Source organism: Geotrypetes seraphini, chromosome 5 (genome assembly GCF_902459505.1).
Source record: "Geotrypetes seraphini chromosome 5, aGeoSer1.1, whole genome shotgun sequence".
In the NCBI taxonomy this organism is placed as follows: Eukaryota; Metazoa; Chordata; class Amphibia; order Gymnophiona; family Dermophiidae; genus Geotrypetes; species Geotrypetes seraphini.
In genome coordinates this window covers 49,946,582-49,973,355 of record NC_047088.1, presented here as the reverse complement: position 1 = coordinate 49,973,355, position 26,774 = coordinate 49,946,582, and the positions used below count along the sequence as shown (strand labels likewise).

At 41.3% G+C, this 26,774-nt stretch overlaps 2 protein-coding genes across 6 annotated transcripts in view; one reads left to right on the top strand and one right to left on the bottom strand.

Annotated features, from left to right (window-relative positions):
• Nucleotides 1-4,992: 4,992 nt before the first annotated feature.
• LOC117360294 (growth hormone secretagogue receptor type 1-like) lies at nucleotides 4,993-14,348 on the bottom strand. Its single transcript, XM_033943985.1, has 3 exons — nucleotides 14,323-14,348; nucleotides 7,798-8,540; nucleotides 4,993-5,294 (listed from the first exon to the last, which is right to left on the bottom strand). Exons 1-3 carry the CDS (start codon nucleotides 14,346-14,348, stop codon nucleotides 4,993-4,995), a joined length of 1,071 nt encoding a protein of 356 aa, XP_033799876.1.
• A 1,818-nt stretch (nucleotides 14,349-16,166) lies between these two features.
• Nucleotides 16,167-26,774, top strand: part of TAF9B (TATA-box binding protein associated factor 9b) — a 31,275-nt gene continuing 20,667 nt past the window's right edge. Inside the window, exons 1-4 of one of the 5 annotated variants that reach the window (XM_033946956.1) lie at nucleotides 16,167-16,316; nucleotides 19,879-19,960; nucleotides 25,566-25,702; nucleotides 25,791-25,925. In XM_033946956.1, the coding sequence (XP_033802847.1) occupies nucleotides 16,266-16,316; nucleotides 19,879-19,960; nucleotides 25,566-25,702; nucleotides 25,791-25,925 (405 nt within the window). In that variant the 5' untranslated portion in view covers nucleotides 16,167-16,265. The other 4 variants (XM_033946960.1, XM_033946959.1, XM_033946957.1 and 1 more) reach the window with 4 other exon arrangements.

Here is a 26,774-nt window from a genome sequence, read left to right as displayed (position 1 = left end):
CTGAAAGGTATTGGCGGGATAGAAGACATCAATGTAATGTAATCAATTGCCCTAATGGCAGGAGGGAGTTGATTCCATAATTTAGGTATGCTGTAGGAATATGATCGCTTTTGGGTGTCTCCTGGTGGAGGCTGTTTGCTGGAGGGTTGGAAAGTCTGAGTTCCCGTTGTGAATGGTAGGACCACTGAGAGTGGTGTATTAGGAGTTTCTTTCCTACAAAGGTGTCATGTCGAAGTGTTTAAATGCTAATACTAGTTGTGTGAAGATATTGTATTGGGAGACAGTAATACCCACACACAATATCTGTCCCCATTAAAAGAAAAAAGTTATGCTGCCCCCCTCCCCCAGATGACAACCGCAATGCCCCCAAACCATTTGTGCACCCCCTGATGACAACGGCTACCCTGTGACAGTGCCACACTCAGACAGACAAGAAAGATGCCCTGTCCCTCCTGCCTCAGCAACCTAGTTGTGCATCTGGGCCATCTGGACAACCCCTGACTCTACCCTGGCACTCCCACATGCTCCCCCGACACCCCCCACCCTACATGAAGATCCCACCACCTCACCAACAAGACCCCAAAAGACAGCCCTGGAGAGGTCAGCTCAGAACACCCCCAGCTCAAGCACATCCCAGCCCCTCCCCCATACCTTGACGGCAAGAGGGATGCCCACTCCCTCTTGCCAGCAGGCCCATCTCTTCAAAATGGTGGGCCTTCCCCTACCCAGTGCATCCTGAAATGTACTGGTAAGGGGCCTAAGCCCCTGATTGGCCTACATATCTTAAGCCCTGGGAAGGGGGGAAGGCCCACCACTTTGAAGACGCTGGCTTGCTGGCAAGAGGGAGTGGGCATCCCTCTTCCCAGCTTCAATAAGGTACGGGGAGGAGCTGGGGGCTCTGAGCTGACTCACCCCCGACCACCAGGGCTGTTTTTTGGGGTCGGTGGAGTGGTGTGAGAAGGGGATCTTCATGTAAGTTGGGAGGGTCCAGATGGCCCAGATTCACAGGGAGGTTGCTGAAGCAGGAAGGAGTGGGCATCCTATCTGTCTGGGTGTGTCGCGGGGGCGGCCATCATCTGGAGGTGCATGGATGGTATCAGAGACCCACGGTTGCCAACAAGGGGGTGGCTTGGCTCATGTTTTTGGTTGTTTTTTTTTTAATGGGGCAGATACTGTGCCTGTGTAACACACGCACATCTATGCCATTAAAAAAAAATTTTAACCCAGGCAGACCTGTCAGTTACCGACAGGTCTAGCCACCTGTTGGCTTTTCTGATCTGATTCTGGCATGCAAAGTTAGGGCATAAGTCGAATGGCTGATTTTAATATTAATGCCCTCATTTGCATGCCAGAATCGGAGAATGAGCGACCATACGGAAAACCATGTCATAAGTCAATTTGTGTATTGGGTCAGCAAATACGATTGGTCGGTAAACCAGTCAAACCGGTTTAGCGATGATCAGAGACTTTAGTGCATCTAGCCCTTAATCCTCTACTGTCCCAGGTACATTAGATTGTGAGCCTACCAGGACAGAGAGGGAAAATGTTTGAAGTACCTGTACATAAACCACTTTGAGTGTGGTTGTGTAACTACAAAAAGGCGGTATACAAGTTCCAACCCCTTTCCTTTAACTGCCCATTATTTGTGATAATTAGCTTGTTAATTAAGTAGCTTGCACAACTTGTGTAAAAATCCAGGCCTTAATGCACAAATTAGTACATGCAGTAGCAGTTAACAAGCTACCCCGTTTCCCCAAAAATAAGACCTATCCCGAAAATAAGCCCTAGCATGATTTTTTGAAGATGCTCCTAATATAAGCCCTACCCCAAAAATAAGCCCTAGTTAATATTGACCCTCGAAGCCTCTCCCCATGAATGTCCCCGACACTCTCTGACTCTATCCCTGACACTAGTGCTGCCTGATTTGCCCCCAAAAATTGGACACATCAATTCAGCAGCCACTACCCCTGTCGCTTTAAGAGGCCTCGGAAGGGAGGTATGTCAGTCTCACAGTGGGAGGGTCGGTGGGGTAATGCTGCACAGGGGGATGGGAGGGAGGGATAGAGAATGCTGCACAAGGGGATGGATGAGAGGGGAGGAAAGATACTGTACGGGAGGAGGGGAAGAGAAAGAAAGGAAGAAATAGGGTAGAGGAGAGGAAAGGAGAGATGATTGTTGTACATGAAAAAAAAAGACATCCCCTGAAAATAAGCCCTAATGTGTTTTTTGGACCCAAAATTAATATAAAGGCACTCTTATTTTCAGGGAAACACAATAGTTGCATGTTAAGTACATATTCTTCTTGATTCAACATTATAGGACTAAAATTATTTATTTATCTTAAACACTATACAGTATTTTAAAGGCATATAACAAATTACATAGACACAATTATCTTTAAAAACTACAGGTGGCAAAGAAGTCAGGTCTTGTTTTAGAAGCTTTCTATCTTAAGCTCATACAAATAGGTATTCCAAAGCTTTATTTGATATACATTCTTTTATTTAGGGAACATGGGGATGGAGGTGTGTGTTCTGATGTGCTAATAAATAGATCATATACAGTAAGAAGATTGGCCATCTGGGAGAGCTTATGATGCTTTGAGTTGCTTTTTTCTTTCCTTGTTTCTTTCTTCCCTTTGCTTTTCATTTTTTGCTTTATCCCTCTGATCTTTTCTTTCACTCCTTGATTTTGTTCCTTTCTATTTGTGGTTTATAACTTTCATTCTAGTGAAATAGGTGTGTCGTCTGGACGGATGGGTATTCAATATGAACCCACAAGCTATGCAGAAGGCACAGTTTTCAACTCCTTATCCAGTGCACTGTGTTGCCCCCTTCAGTTTTCCTTCTGCACGCAACTGGAAGGTTTCTGATCTGCTCTGTTTAAAAAAACATTTTATTTTGGGGATTTTAGTCCTGGTTGATATTGCAATTCTTAATGGGATATTGATATAAGTTGATTCTGGTCTTTAGTATTTGGCTTGTTTCACCAATGCACTTGATGATGTATATCACAGAAGATTCAAATAATCAAAAATCCTTTGAGAAATGTTGGAAGGGGTCATAAACATTCTAAGTCCTCACAAAAAAGACCTGCTCTCAAGTCTCAGTATTTTTATTTTTTTTTTGTAAATCTTTATTGATTTTTTAAACTTTGATAGGGCAATACAAATGGTAAATCAGAAAAACTGCACGAAAACACACTGGTAACTATACAATTATTACATTAAACAATCATTTTCTCCCCTTCTTATCTTAATTATTAAAACAATAATACATATTGCTCACAGCACTTCACAATAATATTCTTCACAAATATTACACAAATATTAAATAGCAAACGACAGTGAAATGTCAGTTTCTGGGGAATAACTTTGTTTCTCTTAGGTTTTCACCCGGGTATGTCCCACAGACAACCTGCACCATGAAGCGCCTGGTGGGCATTACCCCAAAACATCATAAATTTTCGCCATCATTTTTTCTTTTTTTTTGTAAATGTGTTTAAATTATAAATTATTTAAAAGTGCTCTGCAGTATAAAACTTTTTTAAAAAACATTTACCCCCCCTCTTCTACGAAACCGTACTAGCAGTTTCTAGCACGGGGAGCCGCGCTGAATGGCCTGCGCTGCTCCCGACACTCATAGGAACTCAATGAGCATCGGGAGCAGCGTGGGCCATTCAGCGCGACTCTCTGCACTAAAAACCGCTAGCGCAGTTTCATAGAAGGGGCTAGTATAAATGTGTTTCCTTGGCAAACAGAAATCATATTAAAAAGTTGCAACCAGCAATCAAAGGGTGCTTTAAGGTAACTGGAGATGATCGCTGCTGTCCATATAATAAAGGGTGCCTTAACTGGATGTCCTGTGACATTTATACTAAATGTTTATTTATACTAAATATTTTTTTTAAAAACTTGTACTTTTGAATAATTTATCGTTTAGACACATTTACATAAAAAAAGAAAAAATTTATGATGTTTTTAGGTAATGCCCACAGTGCGCTTCACGGTGAATGTTGTCTGTGGGACATACCCGGGTGAAAACCTAAGAAAAACTTAAAAATTTTTTCCCCAGGAACTGACAATTCACCATTGTTTGCTATTTAATATTTGTGTTCAATACCACAGAAGATGAACATGTGAAGGATCCCTTTATGCTGAATGTTTTTCCCATATGAGTGACCGTGGAATCCTTTGAGATGTGCTTGCATAGTTTGCAGTTTGTCACACTTCAAGGATGTGCACCATTCTCTTCTTCGTGGGTTTGTGTGGGGAGCTTGCTTTTTACCAATTTTGTTTCAAATTAGGTGGCTGACGGAAGGCCAGCACAGGTGGAACTGGGAATACAATATTTCTTTTAGTAATTCATCTTCCTGGAATGGTGGTTGTAGATCTCTTATAATTTTTGTTTCTTAAAAGGCAGAGTTAGACTCAAGAAACAAGCTCCTATTTGTGCCTCAACTTAGTTCTAGAAGATAAAATGCCAAATACAACAAAAATCCTCTTCTTTATCAGTTTGCAGAAATTTGGAGTTTCTTCTGTTGAATGCGTTTAACACCTATAGTTTTGTTACAGAACAGGTCAGCTTTACCAGAGAAAAGGTTTAGGCACAAGTAGAGTTTGGTCCAAAAGCTTGCAGGTCATTGATGTTCATTCTGGTAATCAAAAAGCATGCATGTTTGTTTGTTTTTTTTGCACAGTGCAATTTAAGTATGAACTGAATTATTATGTTTGTGAAGGAGTATTTTGAAAAGGAACTGAAGCATGCAATGTTCTTCATATTATTTATTTACTTTGTAAACTTAATCTCTCGGGATCTTGAAAGTCTCTATCATTTTGCATTAATTCTAATATATTCTGTTAGGCCAGAAGAGTAGCTGAGAGAAGGCACCGTTAGTAAAGGGAGGCATAAAATCAGTAGAATTGCAACAGATGATGATAATTGATACATGTACATGGAATATTTTGAACTGGATGTCAGGGTTGCAAACTGTTTACATGGAAGAAATAACATCTGTACCTTCTGTAGAATTTGGCTCACTCTTGGTCACATTTCTGGCTTGGAGAGCTTGGCTGTGATATAGGATCTTACACATTGCTGATCTGTACTTTTGTGACATGATGTTATAAAGGACAGGGTTAATAGATGCACTGAGATAGAAAAGGAGCATTGAAACGAGGTTGAGGTACTGTGATACCTGGTACAACATGTGCTGTCCTATTCCAGTCCAAGCAAACAAGATTCGGCCAATGTGGAAAGGCAGCCAGCAGAGCACAAAGGCCATAACTACAACTGCTAAAGAAAAAAAAATGAAAGAAATATTAATTGAAAACTTTATATCTTCAGATTTGTTCCTATGTACACTTCTCCCTCAGTATGCGCACGGGATGTGGGCAGAACATAGCCATGAATACCGAAAAACTGCAAATAACTTTTTGCATGTTATTCGCGGTTTTTCAGTAAAATAGACCTGAAAAAGATAATAAACCTTGAATAACCCGACCTGCGATTTGCTCCGTACAATTTCGGGAGCAGCGATTTCCTTCAGGAACCACCGGGAGCAGTGATTTCCAATGTGAAACGTCGGGTTCAGTGTTGAAAATTAGGGGGCGGAGTCAGTAGTCAAAAAATCACGAATAAGCGAATCCATGGATACGGAGGGAGAAGTGTAGTTTAACTCCCCTCCCAGATGATGGCAGAGTTCTTCTATTACAAGGTTCATAAGATTCACCTTGAGTTCTCAACCAGGTCACATCCCCCTCCAACTCCTGACACTTTTTCCTTCTTTTCTGAAATCACTGAAGAGGAAACTGTACATGTTCTCATCCAAACCCACTACCCGCTCTTCTGATCCAATTTCCACCCACCTACTCAGCGCTATATTGCCCACCATCATCCCTCCTGTCACATCCTCGACCTATTACTCTCCACTGCAAATGTCCCTGGTGTCTTCAAACATGCCATAGTTGCACCTTTCCTCAAAAAAAACACTTGATCCCACATCCCCCTCCAACTAGTGCCCCATTTCCTTCCTCTCCTCCCTGTCGCTTCTTCCTCTGTATTATTACCAAAATCTGACCTTTTCTTTCAGAGCACACTACCACTTATCCACACTCTCATCACCTCTCACTTAGATTACTGCAACATGCTTCTCTCAGATCTTCCGCTGAACCATCTCTCCCCCCTTCAATCTGTGTAAAATTCTGCTGCGTGACTTATATTTTCCAAGAGCCACCATGCTCACATTACCCCTCTCTAATCATTTCATTGGCTCCCCATCCATTTCCAAATGCAGTTCAAACTCCTCTTACTGACCTACAAGTGCATTTACTCTGCAGCCTCTCAATATCTCTCCACGTTTATCTCCCCCCATTAACTTTGTTTATCAGACAAGTCCCTCCTATCCATACCCTTCTCCATCACTGCCAACTCCAGACTCCATCCCTTCTATCCTCCTGTTCCGTATGTATGGAACAGACTGCCTATTATGTCAGGCTCCATTTCTAGCAGTATTCAAATCCAAGCTAAAAAACCATCTTTTTGAGGCTGCTTTCAACACTTAACTCTCACTCACTGTAAACTCTTTATCCATCCTATCATTTTCTCTGCAAGTAACTCCCCAATCCCTATAGGTCATGTTTGTTCAAATTATATTGTAAGCTGTTCTGAGCAGGGACAGTCTTATTGATATATAAAAGGTGATCAAGTGGTATAGACAAGAGAAAACATCCTTTTTGATTTTTACATTTTATTATATTTTTATATGATAGTTTTTAAAAAGGTCATTTGTGTTGATTGTATTGTTTGGTTGCATTATTTGTATATTCTGTATTGTTTTATAGTCTGTATATGGCTTTAGGTAGACCTGTTGTGGTTCAAGGAATGTGGGATATAAAAGTTTAATTAAAATATGAAAAAAAGGGCTAGAGCTGAACAGGAGACAAAACTGACGGTCCTTAGTGCTTTCAGTTGCCGCCTTATGTGTTTCTGCCATTTTAAATGCAATTTTTTCATCTGGGTTTGCCGTTCATTCTTCCATTACCTGTCACATTCCGTCCTTCAGTATTTATTTTTAATACTCAGTTATAAAACTTCATGATTTCTGAATTTTACAGGAAAAGTTTCCAAGATTTATTAAAAATTTGATAAAACATTTATAAAATGTCTAAGCGATTTACATTAAAAATTATATTTACAAAGAAGACATATAAACAATACTAATGTCATCACTGACTTACAAGAAACACCATGAGAAAAGGGAGAGAACTAGAATTTTAAAATCAAGGAAACATTCAAGGTAAACGCATTAAGGGAGGGAAGGGTTTTTAGCCTTATAAGGTAGTTTCTGGTATTTTTAGAGTCTTATCTATGTATCCCTGTTAATGGATAATAACAACCTTTACAGAACTTAAGTCTGGAAAGCGTCATTAAATAGAAATGTTTTAAGAACAATTTTGAATTTATCTAACTGCCTTTCTTCTCTTAAAAAAGATGGAAGTCGATTCCAAATATGTGGGGCTGTAATGGAAAAAGTCTCTGCTCTTCTCGTATTTATGATTTTCAACGATGAAACTGTTAAAAGATTTTGTTCCGCTGATCTAAGTGTTCGTGAAGGAGCAGTCTGTTGTGTTTGCCAGATTTTAAATGCCAGAAGTGCTAGTTTGTAGTTTATCCTATGTGGAATTGACAGCCAGTGGACGTTTTTTAGGAGGGGTGTGACGTGATCAAACTTTTTTGAATTAGGGATAACTTTTATTGCTGTGTAATTTTTACTAAAGTCAGGAAATCCATTGCTTACCTAGCATCTTAATAGTCGGCTTGTGATACTTTTCTCTGGTTGAGGTAGTTGGTTTTCTCATTCCATGTCTGGTCATCCAGAGCTTTCTACATATAAGCCCATATAAGAGTGCCAAGCAGAACATTGGTAGGAAAAAATAAATGGTTGAAACACATATCATTATTTTGAGAAGACCTGTGTGGGCTGAGTGCTCCATAAACTTGCACTCCATTGTTTCTTCTGGAGAACTTCCTGCTCTGTGTTCCACTCCAAAAAGGAATAACGTTGGGATGGCAGAAAGCAGGGCAAATAGCCATAAAAATATGATAATCCCTTTCACCCGCCCTTTTGTGATAATTATTCTGGCTCTCAGAGGAAAGCACACGGCAAGATAGCGTTCTACACTTAAGGTAGTGATATGTAGAATGGTGCAGTAGGTATAGGTTTCGCTCATGTAACAGAAAAATTTGCAAAGAAAATCCCCAAATATGTAAGGCTTATATTTCCAAATCCTGTACAGGTCAGCTGGGAGTCCAAGGAAAATAAATATATCTGATAATGCCATGCTGGATAAATACATGTTAACAGTAGTTCTCATGTCCTTGTGTCTTTTAAAAATTAAGATGGTCATGAAATTCCCGGTGATCCCCAAGATGAAAAGAATAATACAAATGATGGTAACAGGAATCAATACTTGAAGGTCAAATAAAGATGTGTTTGTAATGGGGAAATCCTCTTCATAGTCAGTATAATTTCCAATCTGACTGTAATTTAAAAAGGAACACATTTCCAGTCATATAATATAATAAATCCCACAAGTGCTTTCAATCAACAAACATCAAATCAATTGGAATATTTAAGTCCCGTGCATCAAGCAGAGTTTCCAGCTGTTAAGTGGCTACAACGATTTCATTGTGGCAGTCTTGAAAGTTGACAGGAAAGAAACTGCTTTAAAAAAATAACACCAAATGACCAAAGAAAACTGTATTTCAATAATAAACATTTGGTCTGAGGAATAAAATTAAAGCTTTATCTGTGTCCTGCTTCAGAAAGTGAAATTCTGCAGGAAACTTGTCTTGCCTCAGGGCTAATGCTTACAGGTTAATAAAACTGGTATTAATATGATAGCTGCTTTTTGGCACAAATACACGCGGTACTTATTTAAAGACTTCAAGTGTTAGATGCATTTAAAAAAATCCATTTCATGTGGTGCCATCATTTTCCAGGGTTTCACTAATAGGGATTTACATATGTTAATTACACAAGAGAGAATTTATGCATCATTTGCAATCATGTTATCTTTTAACCTTCAATTAGCAAGGTAGAGAATGAAGATAAGGTGCCCTTTGTGTCATAGAAGTCAAGTCATGTGTAAAATCCTGACATTTGTCACAACTCCTCTGAAGACTATGGAATAGATTTATCTTTACTATCCCTCGTGGAGCATGAAAAATAAATATTTTATCAGTAATTCATCATCTTCCATATCAGTGCACTTAATGACATAGTCAACTTCTGAGCCCTTGCCAAGTACACAGTGTGCAATATTTTTCTCGTGTTTTGGTTTTAATGTTATAATGGGATATTTTATTATTACCATACATTGAAAGCCATGGATCTGGGGGGTTTTTCTTCAAGTTTTTAGGAAGCATATTTATTTCAACAACAAGAAAGATTGATTGGGGCCCACAAGGAGATATTAGAACTCTCCTTTAATCCCATTAGGCAAGGGGTAGGCAATTGCGGTCCTCGAGAGCCGGAGCCAGGTCAGGTTTTCAGGATATCCATAATGAATATGTACAAGATGGATTTGCATGCATTGCCTCCTTGAGATGCAAATCTATCTCATGTATATTTATTGTGGATAGCCTGAAAACCTAAGCTGGCTCTGAGCCTCGGCAGTGCGATGCTTTCTTATTATGAGGGGGGAAAAAAAATCGCCTCCGAGCCTCGGATGCTTTCTTATTATGAGGGGGGAAAAATAAAACAATCGCCTCCGAGCTTCGGCTATAGCGATGCTTTCTTATTACGAGGGGAAAAAAAAAACCCAATTGCCTCCAAGCCTCGGATGCTTTCTTATTACGAGGGGGGAAAATATAACCAATCGCCTCCGAGCTTTGGCTATTGCAATGCTTTCTTATTATGAGGGGGGAAAAAAATTGCCTCCGAGCCTCGACAATGATAAGGTCTGTTGAAAGTTCTACCTCTACAGGGACCCCTGTCATGGCTCAGCAGTCAGAGCACCCACCCTGTAGTCCCCTGGGTCTCAGGCTGGAGCCAGTACAAACCCCAATCACCTCCAAGCTTTGGCTATTGCAATGCTTTCTTATTATGAGGGGGAAAAAAAAATCACCTCCAAGCCTCGACAATGATAAAGTCTGTTGAAAGTACTACCTCTACAGGGACCCCTGTCATGGCTCACACCCTCCCGCTGCCATCACACTTTTTCAAAACACCCCTCCCTGCCTCTCCGTACCGCTGCCATCATTGGTACCTTTTTTAAACAGCCTGGTGGTCCAGAGGTATCCCTCTCTTGCTAGATGGCTCTCGAACTCAGGAGCAAGTGTTATGCGCTCCCGCTTGGGCCCGCCGTTGCTTTCTGAATGGTAGCATCAGTTCTCACGGGACTCGCGAAAACTGACGCCAGCCATTCAGAATGCAAAGACGGGCTCAAGCGGGAGTGCGTAATGCTTGTTCCTGACATCCGCGCTCCTGACCTGAGTTTGAGAGCTATCTAGAAGGAGGGAGGGATTTGAAAAGGTACGGGGTGGTGTGGGTAACTCTCTACTGCTGCTTTAAAAAAGCCATTGAAAGTTTGTTAAAATCATGTAAAATACAGTAGAATAACTTTGTGTAATTTTTATATTGAACTGAAATATAATGTGGTATATATGTTACTGTATGTCTTATGTTGTGCCCAGTGGCGTACCAAGGGGGGGGCGGGAGGGGCGGTCCGCCCCGGGTGCCAGCCCTGAAGGGGTGCTCCCGGCCTTGCCGTTCAGTCCCCCCACACCCCCGAAGGACCGCTCGCCCCACTGACCTTCCTGCACCACCTGTGAAGCAGCAAGCAGCAGGATCGCGAGGTCAGCTATCCCTGAGCTGCTTGGGCGCTGCTTCCTGCGCCGCGGTCCCGCCCCTCCTCTGACGTCAGAGGAGGGGCGGGAACGCGGCGCAGGAAGCAGCGCAGGGATAGCTGACGTCGCGATCCTGCTGCGGCTGCTTCATAGGTGGTGCAGGAAGGTCAGTGGGGCGAGCGGTCCTTCGGGGGTGGTGGTGGTGGTGGGGACTGAACGGCAAGGCCGGGAGCATAGGTAGTGCTGCTTCATAGGTGGTGCGGGGAGGCCAGGGGGGCGAGCGGTCCTTCGGGGTGGGGCGGGTGGGCAGGCAGGCAGGCATTCAAGGGGGAGGGGGGTGACAGGCAGGCAGGCCTTCAAGGGGGGGGGATAGGCCTTCGGGGGGGGTGCAGACCTTCAAGGGGGAGGGACAGGCCTTCAAGGGGGGGGCAGGCAGGCCTTCAAGGGGGGACAGGTCTACAAGGGGGGACAGGCCTACAAGGGGGTGGGCAGGCCTACAAGGGGGTGGGACAGGTCTTCAGGGGGGGTGCAGGCCTTCGGGGGGGTGCAGGCCTTCAAGGGGGGACAGGCCTTCAAGGAGGGACAGGCCTTCAAGGGGGGGACAGGCAGGCAGGCCTTCAAGGGGGGGACAGGCCTACAAGGGGGGGGGGGCAGGCCTACAAGGGGGTGGGACAGGCCTTCAAGGGGGGGACAGGCCTTCAGGGGGGTGCAGACCTTCAAAGGGGGGACAGGCCTTCAAGGGGGGGACAGGCAGGCAGGTCTTCAAGGTGGGGGGACAGGCCTACAAGGGGGTGGGACAGGCCTTCAGGGGGGGTGCAGGCCTTCAGGGGGGTGCAGGCCTTCGGGGGGGTGCAGACCTTCAAGGGGGGACAGGCCTTCAAGGGGGGGGACAGGCAGGCAGGTCTTCAAGGTGGGGGGACAGGCCTACAAGGGGGAGGGACAGGCCTTCAAGGGGGGGGACAGGCCTACAAGGGGGTGGGACATGCCTTCAAGGGGGGTGCAGGCCTTCAAGGGGGGACAGGCAGACCTTTAAGGGGGGACAGGCCTTTGGGGGGGACCCTGGTTTAGAAGTACACAGAGGGAAGGGGGTGTTCAAAGAGATGTGCATATGCCAAACTTTGGGGGGGGGAATGAAGAAATAATGGGTCTGAAAATAGAGGAGAGGGAGAGAAATGATGGACCATGGGATTTAGGGAGGGAAGGAACTGAAAGGGAGAGAAATTGGACACAAGGGATGGTGTGGAGGAGGGATAGAGATACTGGATAGGAGGGTAATTGGGAAAAGAAAGGGAGAGATGGTGGACTCTGGGGTGGTGGGGAAGGAGGGAGAGATGCCGGATGAAAGGGTAGTTAAGAAAAGGTGGATCTGTGGAGGGAGATGAAAAAAAGGAAAGATACCAGACTTCCTGGGGAGGGAAGGGAAATGGAAAGGGAGGACAGAGTTGGCAGATGGATGGTTAGCACGCAGAAAGAAGAAAGGAGACCCTGGCAAGCAAGTTATCAGAAGAAAACCAGAGCCTTGGACCAACAAGATTTGAAATATAACCAGACAACAAAAGGTAGAAAAATTAATTTTATTTTCTGTTTTGTGATTATAATATGTCAGATTTGAAATGTATATCCTGACAGAGCTGGTGTTGGACTGCAAACGTGAGCTAGGATTTAACAGAGAGAGGAAAAGTCCTTTTTGTTTCTTTATTTTATTTACACCACAGCGCCAGTGTGGTTAGGAGAAGCCAAAGGGGGTGAAAAAGCTATAAAACCCACCAGGAGTTTTGAAAAAAATCACCCAACTGGGCAGGAAAATCGAATTGAAAAACCAATTCAATAGGCTGAATCGAATCGAAATTTTTTTTCCTGAATCTGGCAGCATTAGTTTGTGCTACTGTCTTAGACTTTAGGACCTGGGATTGGGGAGAGATGGCATCCTCAGTACTTTATAATGCAAGTGAAACGAGGATTTGGTCAGACTTTTGAAGGGTCTGCAGAAAAAAAATATTGTATAGGCCGGGGACATGAAACAGCAGGAAATGGGAACTTTTCTTCCTTCTATTTTTGTGAATGGAAAGGCTGAGGATGTCAGAGAGTTCAGTTAAAATATGTGCTTTATAAGAAAATATAATAATGTGTTTTATAAAGTTTATAGCATAGCTGGCCTACCCAGTGAGGTGTTTCTAGTGGTGGTGGTGGCAGCGTGTCAATGTGTTGAGAGGAAGAGGTGGTCTGGGAAATTCTGCTGAGCAAACTGCGGGCCCATTTCCACCCCCCAGTTAGTCCACTCCACTCAACTGGTTCACACACTGAGTGGGTCATTGGGTGTTGTGTTGGGATCTCTTTCAGTGGTTTATCAGTATCTCTTTCTGGTCCAAGGAAGGAAACTTTGTTATCCTTAGCATTGACCTACAGAATATGTTTGTAACAGCGCTGCTTGTGTGGCATTAGGCTATGTAGTGATCGAAAGAAAAAAACAGACCTTTGCACATTTTTGCACTATATGGTGGGTGTATGAGGAGATTCACATTTCCTGCACAGCTAAGTCCATGTGAAGTTACCTTGTGCTGTATTTGACATCTAGCAAGGTCTCTGTTTGAAAGGAAAGATCTAAACTTAAAAATGAAGTGGCCAGAAGTTATGGTAAAAGCAGATAGTGTAGCTGGTTTTAAGAAAGATTTGGACAAATTCCTGGAGGAAAAGTCCATAATCTGTTATTAAGACATGGGGGAAGTGTCTGCTTGCCCTGGATCGGTAGCATGGAATGTTGCTACTCTTTGGGTTTTGACCAGGTATTAGTATCCTGGATTGGCTACCATGAGAATGGGCTACTGGGCATGATGGACCATTGGTCTGACCCAGTTAGGCTATTCTTATGTTATGTTCTCATCTGTAGGGGCCTTTGTTTTCACTTCTTATTTTAATGTATTTTTTTTCTGGGAACTTATCAGTGTTTTTTATAATGGGAACAAAAATGGAAGAAAATGAATGTGTGTGGGATGAGGGGGTAACTAATTTCTTCAGCTAAATAATTCAATCCACTTCAAACAGACATAGGAGAACTCACGCACCATTCACACACCCTCTAACCAAAAACGTCAAAAGAAAAAAACTGTTCGACAACCTCCTAGCCATTCGAGCTGCAACACTTGACCCCCAACCCTACAACCAATTGACATCTACCACATACTGCAAAACCTTCAAAAAGAAATAAAAACCCTTCTATTCAAAAAACACATAAAACCGAAATAACCCAATCAGAACTGTCCCAAGCATCACCTGCAACTACTCCATATGTACTTCTGATGTCATGACAATTCAGACATAATTTATGTTATGTTATGTTATGTTTGGAATATAAGAATATTTTCACTGCCTGTTTCTATTCTGACCATTTATTCCGTTTCATGGTCATTACAAAAAATATTTTTTTACATGGGGGGGGGGTGTCAAAAAATGATGGGCCCCGGGTGCCACATACCTTAGGTACGCCACTGGTTGTGCCATAGTTGTACTTCAAATAGAAATAATTTATTAACTAAAAAAAAAAGGTACAAGTTAAAAAAAAAAGTACAGGGGTATATGATTTAAAAGGTGTTTAAAAGGGTATGGGGGATGATTTAAGGTACTGGGGGGGGGTACATGAGGGTATGGGGATGATTTAAGTTACTGGTGGGGTACATGGGGATTATGTGACCTACCTGCCTGCCCTGTCCTAGCCTACCACTAGACCACCAGAGGGAGGACAGGGTGCAGAGCCTGGCAGAGGGGGGACATGGTGCAGAGCCTGGCAAGGAAGTGTGGGGTTGGGTGCAGACCCTGGCAAGAAGAATTTGGTTCAGAATGTTTTTTTTCTTGTTTTCCTCCTCTAAATCTAGGATGCGTCATGGCCAGGTGCGTCTTATGGAGTGAAAAATACGGTACTTGTTTCGAAGTTGCAACTGAAGAGCTAGCCAGCCCCAAATCATAGATCTTTTGATTTTCAGTACAAAAAAAAAATTTTTTAGGATCCTATATTAACACATATTATACCATGTTCACTAACTGGATAGATGGCCAGAAAAAAAAGATAAAACTGCAATAAGAGAATGAACTGATGGTGGTGGTGGGACCCCGGAGCTCCACCTTAGCCCCAGTGGAATCTTGTGGCATGGCCCGTCACCAGCTTCCAACTCCACCTCCTACCGGCGTTGTACTTTAAATCTTCAGGGCAGCTATCGCTCAGCGTCAAAGAGCAGGCCTGCCCCCGGAAGTAGAATGAAGAGTTCCAAGGCGGGCTTGCTCGTTGACACTGCGCGGTGGCTAGCTTGAAGATAGAAAGTACAACACCAGGAAATGGGTGGGAGGGCAGGCACCAACTGTTAGTCTTGCTGAGTCAAAAAATATATGCTCTACCCTGTTAGTCTTCTATTCTTGATTTTACAAAACTGTACATCGCTTAGTAAATTTTAAATAAGCGATTTATCAAACAAAATAAAAAACTAGAAACTTGAAACTTGACCGCCAATTTTGGGGGAGACAATGGCCCCTGTGGCCTCCCCTGTTCCGACACCTATGTGTACTGTGTTGCATATGTCTAGTAGTGTTATATAAATTATTAGGCATAAAAGGCAGTTGTTTTTCTTGAAACTATTATCTTACTTTAATTTATTTATTTACCATTTTCAAAATAATTTACAAGAATTAACTCTTGCGAAAGCAATACAGCTTAAATTGGATAAAAGAAAAAGAATCAAAATCTTTATATGATAAAGAAACAATCCTTAGACCTCAAGTTATAAGATAGGAATTCCACTAAGTGAAGAGAAACTTATTATACATATAATTAAACAATACAATTAATCAATCAGGAAAGGCTTAACAGCATTCTTAAGAATCCCTACTATTCTCTTACTTAAACATTGTTCCATAATAGCTGAGTAAATTAGAAATTTTCTGAACAGTCAACATACTAGTCGAAATGATAACTTTAATATTAGTATATGAAATATTAAAAATCTTAATTTAAATTGTTTGGCCTTATTTTGAATATATTATATTCTGCTAACGTCGTTTAATGCATTTGTTTAATGTTTACTTTTAATAATATTATCATCTGGTAGTGTATTTTATACGTAAATAAAAATTTATTACTACCAAGTTCCGCTTCTCAGAAGAGTGACTGCTATCATATAGACAGCCCTGTAGTGAAGATACAGTGAGACTTGAAACGCACAGAAAGAGAGAAAGCGAGCGCATCAGAATGAGGCTTGAAATGTACTGGAGCACTAGAACGAGGCATGCAATTCACTGAGAAAAGTGGCTTTGAACAGTAAATACAGTAGAGTACTTCCAACACAAACTTGCAATCGCAAAAAAAAATAAAAAATATAGACAGAACGATTCAGATAACAGGAAGCAGTATCGGAGGCTTCACCGGAAGTGATGGAACAGGCTAAGATGGCGGCTCCTAAGAGCGCTCCCAAAGATGCCCAAGTAAGAAAGTTCAGTTGTTGCAGCTTTAATATGATTCGGCTGCTAAAGATGTGAGAGCGGCGTTTGTGACTAAAAGTTATTTTATTATGGGTTAGGAGTGTGGCTTTTTTGCGGTGTTCAGAAGTCGTGGAGCCACCAGAAAGCGAAAGGAAGGCATTGAATTTGGGCTGTACATTACTGGGACCCTAAATAGTCCTCTTTTGCATTTCACGTATAAAGATGGGAAAGTATGCTGCTGATGTCTGTACATCGTTTTTAGTCTTACTCTTCTATTTCTTCATCTGCTCCTTTAGTTGTAAACTAGTTGGGGTTTTGAACCTAACGCATCGTAATTGAAAAAGTTAAGTTATGCTATTCTTACAATCTCTATAGTAACTGTCTGGGACATTTCCTGTGTTTTTTGGGAAGGCAGCAAAAAGTTTGTTACCATATATTAATGTCATGGCCAATAATTCAGAATGTAATTAGCAGCACCTCTTAAGGTGACATCATCTGTGCTATCTGCTGCCGTTACATTAAGGCAGGGGTGTCCAATGTCGGTCCTCGAGGGCCGCAGTCCAGTCGGGTTTTCAGGATTTCCCCAATGAATATGCATTGAAAGCAGTGCATGCAAATAGATCTCATGCATATTCATTGGGGAAATCCTGAAAACCCGACTGGACTGTGGCCCTCGAGGACCGACATTGGACACCCCTGCATTAAGGACTCCTTTTACAAAGGTGCGCTAGCATTTTTAGTGCGCACACCGGATTAGCACGCACTACCTGAAATACTACCGCCTGCTCAAGAGGAGGCGGTAGCAGCTAGCGCGCACAGCATTTTAGCATGCTCTATTCTGCGCATTAAGGCCCTAAAGCACCTTTGTAAAAGGAGCCCTAAATGTGCAATCACAACCTCTGCACTCATGTAAAGTACAGACCCTGCCCATACCATATTTCTGAATGCAGATTTCTGTGTTAGATGTTTAATATGGCAGTTGGTTGGTGCTAATAATTAACATGGCACTGCACTGTTAGTTTGCATTAAAACCTGCTACTACAGTTTAATCTCGTTATAACGGACTCGCTTATAATGGAATATCGTCTAAAGCAGACAAGGTCCGCTGGTTCTGGCCATGCGCCTTTACAAACATGCAGAAAAACACCGCATATAGCGGAATTTCACATAAAACGGACAAACAATTTGGTTCCCAGAGCTGCTTTTAGCTGTAATTTTGTTAGGCTATAATAGACATGCAGGCTCTGCCTAAAATGTGCGTGGCGTGCCGGTGATACAGTATCAAAATGCATACATCACTAAAACATATGAAAGCAATGCAGCCCAGAAGAAAATGACAGATTATTTTTATTTCCAGTACGGTACGACATAATGCTTTAGAACATCTTTTAGTTTTCTGGTTTTGCAATCATTTCATGCCATACCAATGATTTGCTGAGTTTTGTTATTGATATGCTTGTGTAGTGACTGTTGTTAATTGATTGTACGTTGTTTCAAGTTGACCTAAATAAAGTTTTTTAAAAATGCAACTTTAGATATAACGGACTCTTTTGCCAGTTCCCTTGAAGTCTGTTATAACGAGATTATACTGTACTACTACTACTATTATCCATTCTGTCATGTCCAACCCTTGGATACTCTTTGGGTAAGGTGACCATTCGGCCTGTTTTGAATGGGACCATCCTGTTTTTAGCTCACCTGTCCTGTTGTTCTGATGCACAGCTTCGGGACACCGAAATGTCCGGTTTTCAGAAGGAGCGAGACAGGCGAGCTAAAAATGGGCCACTGCCGTGTATTTGTCCAAGCCACTGCCGCACTAATATCATCTTCGTGCAGTGACTGCACAAACCTCGGCCCTACATCAATTTTGACATCAGAGAGGAAGTTCTGGGCCAGCCAATCACTGCCTGGCTGGCCCGGAACTTACTCTCCAACGTCAAAATTGACGTCGGGGGGTGAGGGTGGGTGGGGGGAAGGCTTATGCAGTCGCTGCGCGAAGATGATGTTAGTTCAGCGGTGGCTTGGAAAAATAGGCGGCGGCGGCTTGGGGGGGGCTGGGAGAGAGAATGAAAGACAGAGGGGGGACAGGAGAGAGAGAGAAAGAAAGACAGAAAGAAGGAGAGGGCAGGGAGAGAGAAAGAAATGAAAGAAAGGGTGCACAGTCAGAAGGAAGTGCAACCAGAAACTCATGAAATCACCAGACAACAAAGGTAGGAAAAAATATTTTATTTTCAATTTAGTGATCAAAATGTGTCAGTTTTGAGAATTTATATCTGCTGTCTATATTTTGCACTATATTTGCCGGGAAGGGGGAGGGGAGGATCCAGGGAGGGTCAGATCCCGTTTTGTGGGAAAAAATAAATGGTCACATTGTCTTTGGGCCAGTCTTCGCCATGCTGCTGTGTTTTCCACAGCTTTTTTTCAATTGCTTGATGTCATTCTGATGGTATCCAGCCAAAGGGTGTCCTTTGGTCTCCCCTGCTTCCTTTTATCACTGACCTACATTAAACACTTAACATGAAAATTTGCATTTTAGGACATGGAATGTATGATGTCCTCAGTTAATAGGTCCTTAAGTGAGATAAAATGAAAGTGAGAGAAACCAAGTACAGGGAATAGTTTTCTGACCTTAACAAAATCTAATTGAGTGCAGAGATTTTCAACAGTAACTGGAGGGACAGACTACGGTAAATTGGCAGGGTTATTTGAGGGATCTTCAAAAGGTTTCTGCACTTTTATTTTTTTTAATACTATTTATTAAATATCTCAAAGCAATGGGATAGCCATCCAAATGGTCACAAAATATTAGAAAAACTTTGATTGCTTGAATTTTAGTTTTTGGTGACACTCATTATGCCTTTGTTACAGGATAGAAAAAATAATAAATGATCAACGGGGAATTACTAAGGTATTTCAATTAACATGGAGACCATTGACTAACTTTATTAATAATAGTGACTGATTTATTAATATACTTTCGGTTATAACTTACACATCCAAGGGGTGGGTGGGTGTGTTGGGTATATCTTAAATTTTCATAGATATTAAATTGGGGATGAATATTGAAGGAATCTTTGTATAAATATTTATTTTTTCTTGTTCAGTCAATTGGATGGGTGGGAAGGGTAAAAGTGATCATGTTTTTATGAAAGATAAAGGTGCTTTTTCTTGTTTTACTATATGTACATCTAATTGTTTATTGCATGGTTGTTGGTTTGGAAAATCAATAAAGATTTATTAAAAAAAAAAAATCTCAAAGCAAATTACATTGCTTTTCCACATAATCACCATGTTTTGTGATACATTTTTCCCAGTGTCCTAATAACATGCCCTCTTACCACTTCTCCTGCCCCAACTATTTCTCACAAAAATATGAAAGTGCAGAAACTTTTTGTAGAACCCTCATATATTTGGAAGCTAATGTCAGTGTAGACACAGTTCAGCTGGTTTATCATCCCTAGTTGAGCAAATCCCCTTCTTGTGTTTTAACACCATATTAATATGTGCTTTTAAAAACAGAAATTGTGTGTATTTAAATATGTCATTTTCCTTTATAATTGCTCAGGTTATGGCTCAGATTTTGAAGGATATGGGAATTACTGAATATGAACCTAGAGTTATAAATCAGATGCTGGAATTTGCATACAGTAAGTTAATAAAAATAAGATTGAGATTTACATTTAATGTTATTTTGGAAAAGTTGTTAGTAGCAAATGTGTCATTATGCTAATTTGCACCCCCTTTTACAAAGCTGAATTAACCCTTTCAGGACCAAGGGACATATTTGTCCCATAACTTTAAAATCCTATAAATTTTGATTGGGATAGTCTACAGTTCTAAATTTGATATGTACGGATTCCATATGATACTGCCTTTATGTAAACAAACTGGTTCCGACATTTATTAATTAGCGTCATTGCCAGATTGACGAGAAGATTCACTTGCCACACTGTCCATAAGCCAGAAGTGTGATTTTTTTTAAAAAAAATAATGATATTTCACAAAAAAAAATCAATTTTTTGGTATCTGCAAGCCCTTTTTACCATAAAAATGTCGTCAAAACCACAAAAATTGGCCTACGATCCTTATGGTCCTGAAAGGGTTAATGGCAAATGCATCAAAGCCCATAGGGATTTAATGATTTAAAAGGCTTCTGGGTTTTTTGCCTTGCAGCTTTTTAAAAGAGGGGGTTAGTTCGGTTTTGATAGGCCCATGGAAGTATAATAACTAAAATATTTGGTTAGGTTTCTTAACAGTTAAGTAGGAAGACAAAGGTATTTAATATTATTTAAGAGCAGGTTCCTTAAATATATCTTCTAAAATAATAATGAAGGAAAAATAAACTATAGTTGAGTTAAATGGAATATTTGTGTAAACATTTGAACTCGCAGGGAATTTCTTATTTCAAAGAGTCCCATAGAAGGGGTTCAAGCAGAGGTACCTTTTTGTATGCACTATAAGAGTGGGAAGGGTAAATTGTGCAATGGTAACTGTTATCACGATTTTCTGAACACTGTCCCACAAATTATACAAATCAAGTTCTATCACTCCTGGAACTGACAAGCAAGGAAATGGGCAAATCATTACGTATAATAGATCATAGCAATTTATTTACCAGCAGCCACCAGAAAACACATATAACTAAGAATTATGTGCCAGTGCAAGGTAGCTCAGGAAAATAAGAGGATATCAGAGAATTATTCTAAGGATCAGGTCCTGAAGTCACGCCGCCTATTATTACTCTTTTAGCAGTATTAGGGCTGAGTTGTCAGTACACAACACCAGATAAACAACTGGATACAGAAGTGCCTTGGCAGGTCCTAGAAATGCAGCAGTAGAGAGGATGGCTGGTAGAAATCTGAAATGGTTATAATTCAGGTTGAATGGAAAAATAAGCTTGCTTTTTTTGGTTTCCAGCATTCCTTATATGGTTCTGGTAGAGGCATTATCCTTGAAGATAAGCAAGCTCCTCCCTATGTTCTGAACATTCTGTTATCAGAAACCACATTTTACATCACTGGAGATACAGATCTTGGAATTCAGGATAGTTCCTAAGGCCCAGGATAGTTCCTGAGCCACTAGATTGGCAGGGTCAGCTGGTATCTGTACAAAAATTACAGGGCACAGTTTGTACAATAATACCATTAGCTAAGTAGTCCAGTTCCAGCTGATGAGCAAATCCAACCAGCATTGGACTCTGTTTTTACAGGAGGTTATCAAACTAAATTGCTCACTTTACATGACTCAGAAGGAATTTTGGGGTAAGGAAGCAACAGTGCAGCTGAGGAAGCAGATTAATCGGCTGCTTAAAAATGTCCTATTCTCTTAGTAGAAAATGTGTTTTAGATCACAAATACAACACAAATACTGAAAAAGGACAACGAGCCCACTCCATCGGCACAAACCCTAGCCAACTTCTTTCAAAATAAAATCGCTGAGTTAAGAGCAACCCTACCCACAACCACAACAAATGCTCTTCAATACCTCAAACCCCATGACCAAGACACCAGAGTAGACATGATATGGGACCACCTCGAATACCCAAACTGACATCAGTTCCTAAATTTATTCAACAAGTACACCAAATCTAACTGTCTACTTGACGCATGCCCCCCAAAAATCATGACAGTTGCCCCTCCAGAATTTAAAAAGGAACTATTCACATGGCTAACAACCGCCCTTACAAGCGGAACATTAAACAAAAAATGGGACACATATTAATCACCCCAATCCCTAAAGATCAGAAAACCTCTTCAGCATTGACATCCAATTTCAGACCCATAGCGAGCATTCTCCTTTTCACAAAGATACAGGAAGGATTGGTCAACCTTCAACTAGTAAACTACCTGGACAAATTTAACATCCTTAGTGAACACCAATCAGGATTCAGGAAAGGTTACAACACAGAAACAGTCTTAGCCTCCTTACTGAACCACCTCTATGATCTCTTTAGCAAAGGCAAAAGCGCACTCATTCTACAATTAGACCTCAGCAGCGCGTTCGACCTGGTAGACCATGAAATCATGCTACTGTGCCTTGAAATAATGGGAATTTCTGGAAAGGCAAAGAAATGGTTCCAAGAATTCCTAACAAACAGATCCTACCGAGTAATCAGCAATGGAAACTACTCCAAACCATGGAAAAACCCGTCAGGCGTGCCTCAAGGCTCCCCCCTATCGCCCACCCTTTTCAATATCTATATCGCCTCCTTAGGTCACCTCCTACAAAAACTAAACTTAATATACTACATTTACGCAGACGACATATCCATTCTAATCCCCTTAAATGACATCACAAAAGAAACTGTAGACAACCTCTCAAACGTAATGACCGAAATCGATAAATGGACCACCAATTTCAAACTGAAATTAAACGCAGAGAAGATAAAAGTCTTTCTGGCTAGTCCTAATGACAAAATTACGAGAACAACGATAAAAATAAACAATCACGAATACCCATTATCCAAAAACATAAAAATACTCGGTATCACTCTAGACACACACCTAACTATGACTGACCACACAAACTCACTAGTGAAAAAATGTTTCTATGGAAACTATGGAAACTAAGGACCATAAAAAAATACTTTGTCCCAACATCATTCAGGTTGCTGGTATAAGGCGCTGATCCTATCCATTCTTGACTACTGCAACATCATCTATCTGGGTATCCCACAAAAAACAATAAAAAAACTGAGACTAATACAAAACACCGCCGTTCGCCTAATTTTCGGACTCAGAAAAAGCGACCACATCAGCCCCTACTATAAAAAGCTGCATTGGCTACCAGTAGAAGCGCGAATATTATTCAAATTTGCTTGCACCTGTTTCAGGCAAGCCTGGGGACTAGCACCTTAAGAACATAAGAACATAAGCAGTGCCTCCGCTGGGTCAGACCTCAGGTCCATCCTGCCCAGCAGTCCGCTCCCGCGGCGGCCCGAACAGGTCACGGCCTGTCTGAGACACCAGAAGGGGCCCCCTTGCCACCTTGGTTTCCCATTGAGTTTTATCTTCCCATCGAAGTCCTAACCCTCCGGTCTTGCATGCACGACCTGGTCGGATTTCTATACTTATTACTTGGTTTGCTTTCTATACCTGTGTTACATCCCAGCACCTCTCTCAGTATCCCACGATCCCCCTATCCCTCAGGAATCCGTCCAATCCTTGTTTGAATCCCTGTACCGTACTCTGCCTGATCACTTCCTCCGGTAGCGCATTCCAAGTGTCCACGACCCTTTGGGTGAAGAAAAACTTCCTTGCATTTGTTCTGAACCTATCTCCCTTCAGTTTCTCCGAATGCCCCCTCGTGCCTGTTGACCCCTTCAGCCTGAAGAATCTGTCCCTATCCACCCTCTCTATGCCCCTCATGATCTTGAAGGTCTCTATCATATCTCCCCTGAGCCTCCTTTTTTCCAGAGAGAAGAGCCCCAGCCTATCCAACCTCTCGGCATATGGGCAGTGTTCCAGCCCTCTTACCAGTTTCGTTGCTCTCCTTTGGACTCTCTCAAGCACCGCCATGTCCTTCTTGAGGTACGGCGACCAATATTGAACGCAGTATTCCAGATGTGGACGCACCATAGCTCTATACAATGGCATGATGACTTCCCGCGTCCTGGTTGTTATGCCCCTCTTTATGATGCCCAGCATTCTGTTGGCTTTTTTCGAGGCTGCTGCGCACTGTGCCTTCTTACCTACAAACTCACTTCATCCTACATAACCCCACACGAGCAACCAGAAACAAAAATATCTTTACATACCCAAAGATCACAGGCTGTAGATACAAATCATTCCAGGATAGAACCTTTAAGTTCCAAGCGAACAGACAGCAAGTTTGGCTGAAAAACTACATAAACGAATCCAATCTGACATACAGTGCATTCCGAAAATCGATCAAAACCGCCCTCTTCGCCAAATTCATTGACTAAAACTGTCCCCTCCCTCACTAGGACTTCCCCCCTGTAAACGCCTTTTTCTTGCTCTCAAGAAGCTCCTTTCATGTATTCAGGTAGTCTCTACCCATAGAACTCCAATTAATATGTAAGTACTAAATATTCAGGTACTCATAACCCATAGAACTCCAACTAGTACGTAAGTTGCCCATTTAGATTATTGTATAGTATTTGACTTATTGTATTGTATTGTATTTAGACTCATTGTAATGTATTGTATGGTACTGTATTGTAAGTAGACTTATTGTATTGTATTGTATTGTATTAAGAACTTTTGTTATTCGCTGAATGTCCAGCCTTCTTACAATGTAAACCGCCTAGAAGTCGCCTGACTATGGCGGTATAGAAAAATAAAGTTGTTATTATTATTATTATTATCACAGATTTATTTGCTTTTTGACTAATTAGGGGTGCAGTGATTTCATTTATTTTAGTATTTATATACTGCTTATATATATACTGTAAGTGGGTTTACATTCAAGTACTCAAGTATTTCTCCCTACTCAAGTATTTCTCCCTATCTGTCCAATGTACCTGGGACAGTGCAGTGTTAAATGACTTGCCCAGGGACACAAGGAGCAGTGCTGGGCTTGAACATGCAATCTCAGGGTGACAAATATACTTTTTGCAGAGCACTCATAAAAATATTAAAAAGCATAAGAGAAAAAGAAGAGCCCTGTGGCACTCCACAGTAAGAAGCCAAGCTCCTATAGTTCCTGTTTATTAAAAAATCATTAAACCAATTAAGTACAGATCGACATATACCCAACTCTTTTCAAGTTCCATTTGTTTAAATAAAGCGCTGGAGTTTCTCATTACTAGAAAAATAGTATTGCTAATGTCATTGGTCATATGGTATAATGAATACCATGCCCTAAATTAAATCACTTTGGGGTCCTTTTACTAAGGCACGTTAGCTATTTTAGCACGCGCTAAACGCTAACATGTCCATTATAGTCTATGGACGTGTAAGCGTTTAGCGCATGCTAAAACTGCTAGCACACCTTAGTAAAAGGACCTTTTTATTAGTTACAAAGCAAAATGAGACTTGCTATGAAATTTCCTAATCAGGGAATGCTGAAAGCAACTGCAGGAAGCTCAGAATATTAGTCTGTGATATCTGTCAAAAATGTTAATAATATGGTTGGGTTGTCATCTATTGCGACGTATCTTTTTAAAAAAATTGTTTTGCTTCTGAATACTTTGGAAAATACTGGCTGCGTGAAATAGAAAATAATTTCAAGCCAACCTGTGCCAAGAAACTAGTCTTGATTTAAAGGTATTGTATTTGTTTTTGCTTAAAGGATATGTAACTACAATACTAGAAGATGCAAAAATTTATTCAAGCCATGCTAAGAAATCAAATGTGGATGCAGATGATGTGAGATTAGCAATTCAGTGCCGAACTGATCAGTCATTCACCTCTCCTCCTCCTCGAGACGTACGTAAAGCTCAAGTAGAAACTCATTTCATCTAAAGTATACTATTTAGATTGTCATGAAATTGTAACTTTTTATGTTTTGTTTTAGTTTTTGTTGGATATTGCTAGGCAAAAAAACCAAACTCCCTTGCCTCTGATAAAGCCATACTCTGGCCCAAGATTGCCACCTGACAGATACTGTTTAACAGCACCAAACTATAGACTGAGATCCATACAAAAGAAGGTAAGAACATTAGAAACCAGAGCTCTGCATGCCATAACATGCCCAACAGCTTTCCATTTTGTTGAATATACATTTTATGGATGATTTAATTAATTTTTCACAGCCTTAACGGGCATGGTACTAGGCTGTGATGTATTGCTTTTGCAATTTTGTATGTATGGAACAGTCTTTCTGTAGATGTATGACTTTCTCTAGGTGTATGCCTCAGCAATACTCTGAATAAGAGAATTAGTAGATATTTTTGATATTAGCTAAAGACATTTTGATTTCATTGTCTAATTCTTCATTTTTTTTCTTTGCTTTCCTTATGAGCATTCCTTAGTTAACTTACCCCAATTTTACAAAGCCACATGGCAGCGGCCCTGAAGCCCATTACATTACATTACTGATTTCTATTCCGCCTCAACCTTGCAGTTCTGGGCGGATTACAAAAGAGACATCTGGACATTTCTAGGATGATTATAAAGAGACTTCTGGACTTTTCCAGAAGAGTTACAAGAAGAAGAACATTTCCAGAGGAGTTACAAGAAGAATGGTGTAGTATAGTTTAGGGAATGGGATACGGCAAGGAGGATTGGGCTATTCCAGTGGATATACAATTCGGGATGCTGTACAGATAGGATATAGTGCAGTTTCAGTACAACTTTTATTTAGCTATTCTTCATTCTACACTCTCTCTAGATCAGTGGCCTCAAACTCGCGGCCCGCCAGGTACTATTTTGAGGCCCTCGGTATGTTACCATTGTTCTGGAATGTTACCCATCTCACTGCTGTTACCTCACGCAAGCGCTTTCCTGTGTCTGTACGCGATTGTGAGGTGGAGTGGAGAGGACAATTGCGCTTGCGTGA

Excerpts from the sequence above, each read along its gene's own strand:
- LOC117360294 (XM_033943985.1), bottom strand. The coding sequence starts at position 14,348 with ATGGCACAACCAGTGGCGTACCTAAG. Across the intron at positions 8,541-14,322 it reads CAACCAGTGGCGTACCTAAG|TCAGATTGGAAATTATACTG; the intron begins GTATGTGGCACC and ends TTTAAATTACAG. Across the intron at positions 5,295-7,797 it reads GCCGACTATTAAGATGCTAG|CAGTTGTAGTTATGGCCTTT; the intron begins GTAAGCAATGGA and ends TTTTTTCTTTAG.